The sequence below is a fragment of the Leuciscus leuciscus genome (genome assembly GCF_965113295.1).
Source record: "Leuciscus leuciscus genome assembly, chromosome: 3".
NCBI lineage: Eukaryota > Metazoa > Chordata > Actinopteri > Cypriniformes > Leuciscidae > Leuciscus > Leuciscus leuciscus.
The window spans coordinates 28,164,331-28,169,620 of NC_138727.1; the positions used below are offsets into that span (position 1 = coordinate 28,164,331).

General features: G+C 38.6%; 1 protein-coding gene across 1 annotated transcript; it reads right to left on the reverse strand.

The window, feature by feature from the left end:
• Positions 1–240: 240 nt before the first annotated feature.
• On the reverse strand, positions 241–2,016 carry LOC309494681 (uncharacterized protein; the record flags this gene model as incomplete). Its single annotated transcript, XM_082164095.1, has 6 exons — positions 1,646–2,016; positions 1,527–1,574; positions 1,156–1,443; positions 981–1,070; positions 756–888; positions 241–247 (listed from the first exon to the last, which is right to left on the reverse strand). The coding sequence occupies exons 1-6, from the start codon at positions 1,725–1,727 to the stop codon at positions 241–243; spliced, it is 648 nt and encodes a 215-aa protein (XP_082020221.1). The 5' UTR covers positions 1,728–2,016.
• Positions 2,017–5,290: the final 3,274 nt, after the last annotated feature.

The window sequence follows — 5,290 nt, forward strand, 5'->3', positions numbered from 1 at the left end:
CTCAGACGTACCTCTCGATCTTGAGCGAGTTATATCATCACACTCTGAGTCGGTTCTCTGTCTTTTAGGAAACATTTTGATATGTTTTTTATTTTTAAAATTGTGTGAAACAGAAGGATGCCATTAAATATACATCACAATGTTTTTAATAGGTATACATCATAAAATGTAGGGTATTAGTAAAACATAATCACCCATACACACACCTCTAGATAAAAAACAATAACAGAGAAATAGATTTTAAAAACTGAAACACAAATACAAAATCTCACACAGTTAGATAAAAAACAATAACAGCCAAACGATTTTAAAACAATAACAGTGAAATGTTTTTTTAAAAAACTAGTCAATCATCATTTTATGTAGGCCTGTCCCTCGATTGTCTCTGAATAATATGTAATCTTTCAGATATTAGGGACAGTACAGTAATTAACAATGAATGATCATTCCTCACCTCCAAAAGGTTTTGCTGAAGTGATAAGACCGTGTTGCGCAACTGTCTGTTTTCTTCCAACACACGGTCTTGGCAAACACCGAAAAATTCCACCGCACTTCTTAAATCGGCGGTGTGTTGATTCTGTGTATCAATGACTCTATGTAGAAGGTCCGTAATACCGCTCTGCGCTCCTGAAACTATATCCGCTGTCTGGTGGTAAGTGAGAGGTAGTGTGGCGATTTCGATAACACGTTGGAAGCTTCTGTTTGCACTCCGTAAAGTGGCATAACTCAATCCACAGAGATCTGCCGTGTTGTACAGAGGACTAAACCTCCGGTTGTCTTCATCACTGCTTTCTGATAAGTCCCGTTCCGAACTGATGCCGTTCAGTACCGATTGCTGAGAAGCCAAAAACACCTCTGCCCCTCTTTCTGGAGAAGAGGGGATTTCTTCTAAAGGAAAAAAAATAAAAAATAAAAAAATATATATTATATGAATTATTTAATATAGATAAAATATAGTCTAATGAAACAAGAAATCTTACCGTATTCATCCGTATTCGGACTCTCGGGAGAATATTTCTCGAATCGTTTCTTTCCTCCAGTTGTCGATGTAACAGATGTACTGTTTTCTTCTAAAAACAATATTCAGTTAATTAAAAAAATTCAACGAATAAAAAATATAAAAGATTAGACCAAATAGTTTTCTTTTTCCCTTACCTCTCTCCGGATAGATTAATTCTTCTCCATAAATTTCCCGAAGACGTTTCACCCCTCTGTGTGAAGCGTCAATGATGTTAATCGATCCGGTGTTTCCCTCATCCAAAGACGGGCTCGAACGGGGAGAATTCTCCTCTTCGACTGGACGTGAGGTTTGACTTTCGGTACTCTCTGTGTCCGCACAGACCACAGCTGTAGGGGTTGAATTGGGCGTGACGTCTTCGTAAATTTGATTGGCTGGGTCCGGCGGTTGGGTGGAGCTATGAGCCGGTGCGTCGTCTGTGATTTCTGTTGAAAGTAGTTTTTTCTTTAAAACAAATATTAAATAGTAAATATTTAAAAAAAGACATGACAAAAATATATCCTCGTACCTTGAAAAAAATCACCTGGCGCGACACCTTCGGGGAATGATGTATCATCTGAAAATAAAAGCATTTATTGAGATATCTTTTCAATTTTGTAGGTTATGATTTATGATAAAAATACTCACATAAATCGTTAAGAATTTCCACTAATTCGGAATCAAAAGAGCGTTCGTCTCCTTCTGCTCCATAATGATGATTTGTAGACATTGCGCTGGCTCGATGGTGTGTCTCCTTCGTCGGTTGGGTACTCAAATGAAATACTCAAATGACTCCTTTTAAAGATTGCGATACGATGCGTTTTAAAAACACCTTTTTCCCCGCTTAATTTTCAAAGAAACCCTTCATCTCTGCATGTGGTATGGAGTCTGATACCTGATTTGTATGACTAGAAAAAAACATGTCGAATTTGACCCATCTCTTCAAATAAGCTCTGCAATAAAACTAATTCACACAATTCCGTCAAAAAGAGAAAAAATTAAATATGCAGGATGCTACCATATGCCCCGTAACACCTCGGTAGACATAGCGGCGCTCTGTGTGTGTGTGTGTGTGTGTGTGTGTGTGTGTGTGTGTGTGGTATGATAAGTGCGCGAGCCTTAAAAACTCTAGGAGACTATAGCCTACTTTTAAAATTATAGAATAATTTTGTGACAATTAAATATTGGAAACCGTGACTATTTACCACATTTCATATGGATGTTTAAAGTGGTTTACATAAAAACGGTATAAAAACGATAGATAAAACAAATTAGTATTTCACTTGAAGTTTCCGCTGCTTTTTAAACTCTTAACTGTGATGCTGTGGTAGGGGGATTCCTATGAGTGATGTCATTTGTATCATCCAATGACATTTGAGAGGTGTGTCTTAATTTTACACAACCTATGAGCTTTGAGAGGGGCGTGTTAGGGGGTGTGGTCTCTCCGGGCCGTTGCATCGGTTTTCTTTGGTCATTTAAGTCTGGCTACTGAGCTGACCGGACGTGTTTTCTATTTGGGAGCTTGAAGGGGGGTGTGGGAATTTCCCACGGTGACATCTGTTGGGGCGGGGCTAGGGGCGGGGTTTGTGTGTGTCTCTCTGTAGGCCTCAGACTGCTTTATTTCTGTCTGACCTGTGGACTGAATGGACGCTCTACACTTTGCTCCACTACAACAAACCACTTATATATCTTTAAACTCCGAGTCTTTAACAACTGGGTATGTAAAAACGTAACACTTTTTAAACTAGTTTGTGTTTTATGTAAAAGTTTTACAAATACTGTCTGAAAGTTAAAAAACTCTTAACTTGTTTTAATGTTTTAACATCTTTAAATAACACTAACTCATTTTTTAATATCTCTTTTAGAGAAAAATACAATTTTAACTTATTTCATTGATGTTTTGAAAGTGATGAATGTACATCTGTCTTCTTTAATAAAAACCACTGATCTCACACTCTGGCTATGTCTTTATTGTACATTTTTTTTAAAGTTTTAATTTACACTGTTTAGAACTACTGAGCGTGGGAAATTTTCCCACGCTTCAAATGTTCAACCCCTAAGGAGGCGTGACACAAATCCGATTTTCCCACGGTGTACTGTACAGCCCATAAGTGGGAGGAGCTAGCGTGGGAAATTCCCACGGTGTACTGTACAGCCCATAAGTGGGAGGAGCTAGCGTGGGAAATTCCCACGGTCAAGGGGGCGGGGCTTTGAGGGCCATAAAGCAATAAAACTGTCAGTTTTTGTGATGGAAGGTGCCCTCTATTCTCTCTGACAGCTTTGCACTGTAATAGATGGAACAATAGCGATCTCGGCGGATCGTCTCTGTGCAATGTTATCTGAGCACACAAAAACAACAGTTTTAACTGTTGTTTATGTTTCCAATGTCAAGCTTTACTTGAACACGACTTTAAATGACTATTCAATTTAACTGTTACACTTGGACGCACAGTGTTACACGAGGATTCATTGAACAGACACAAACAGATAAGCTTTAAGCTTAACAGTTATAGTTTTCACGGGGATTGTAGTGGGACGCGCACTGACAACCTGAGAAATAAAACTAACTGAAGGGAATATTTGTCTTAGCAGTGGAACTCGCACTGCCAGTAAGACAAGTATATATAAGGCTTCTATGTTTATCACTGGTCGCCGTGGAACACGCACGGTGAATCAGATATATAACGTTAGAAACACGCTCATCGCTCTGTGAGGAGAATATTCGTTCTTATATGGTTATTTTAATTACTGCAGTATAATTTCATTAAGCACTCTGGTTGATACACACACATATAGCTTTGAAAGACGCTGGAACACGCAGACGTCAGTAAGCTATACTCAAAGTATTTCAGAGATTAGGGAATACGCCCAATTTCTTACCTTATTGTTGTGTGAGATTTTATATCTTGGGTTATTTTACTGCAGTTAAATTAAAATAACATGGGAAGGGAGGCAGACTAGAGTAACAGCTCTGGGTGTATTCACTCAAGCAGCATTCATTCAAACAGGGCGCGCACGGCGCGCTCTCCATACGTCACACACAAACTCTCAGAGGTTCGGATCCCTCATCCGCATAATATGAACAGATAAATTACTTCGTATATGCTTACAATTTTAGGTTAAACTGCCCGCATTCTCCACCAAACATGCAGCGTTTATACGCCCACGTATAAATCTAATTAATTATTATTCATAACGGATTATGATCAATAATTAATATTTTAATTATTTTTTATTATTTTCAGAATTTACTGTAGCAGAATCAATTGTATGATTAGTCTATCAGTTCATCCCATGAACAGAAAGCATAAACAGTTATTAACTCTAGGAAATATAATATCTTCCTGGCCAAGAAATAATTAATCCCCAGCTAACAATAAATTAAGAAATAATCGCGGGTAAAAGCATCGGTAACTTAGATCGAAGTTCAAGAAAAATAAAATGTATAAGCAGATAACAAGTAATCTCTTTGTTCAAATACAAACAATACTTTATTGATTATATACTAACACATAAAACTAATATCTAACACCAACACACACACACACACACATTCATACGAGTTGCAGAAGGAAAAGAGTAAGGAAAGATTCAGTTTTAAGAGTGAGTTTAAGAGTGAGATGATGAAATCCCAAGTTTATGCACTTATAAGACATGACCTGGAACGAACCATCCATCATTAATTTAACCCTTCTATCGTTTCTTAGACAGGCTATTCAATTTATATCCCTACACCAGTTCAGCTCTTAGTCTGGAGATACTTGCTTGTCTTTGCTTTTGGGGATTCCCTTTTGTGGCGTGAAAGGGGTTTTCCCGGTCCGTTCATTGGCTGGTGTCCTTGTGCCTGGGTCTGGGGTGGCCAGTCACGTGGTGTGCTGGCGGAATGAAAGTCTTTGTTTGAAGCTGGTTTTGCAGAAGAAACGTGGCTCGAAATCTTGTCGCAAAACTTAACTTAGAACCGAGACTCACAACGGAAAATAAAGGAAAACTTAGAAAAGAAAAGACAACTTAGACGAGAGTAGTAAGATGGCTTGAATAAAGCTGTTGAACCCGTTCTTCTGATCTTAATTTGGGTTCTTTGTCTCCGCGTTCACATGGTTACTCGTCTGATTGAGATCTTCATCCTTTTTCTGCCCATCTCTCTTGAGAGTGGTAGCAGAGCGTTTCTTGGGGGTGAGTGCAGAGAGCAGAGAGCAGAGAGAGCAGAGCTCTTCTCTATCAGAACATTTTGAACGAGCAGAGTTAGAGAGCCGAGAGAGCGAGAACTTTGTTTTGGGTCTAAGATTTTAACCC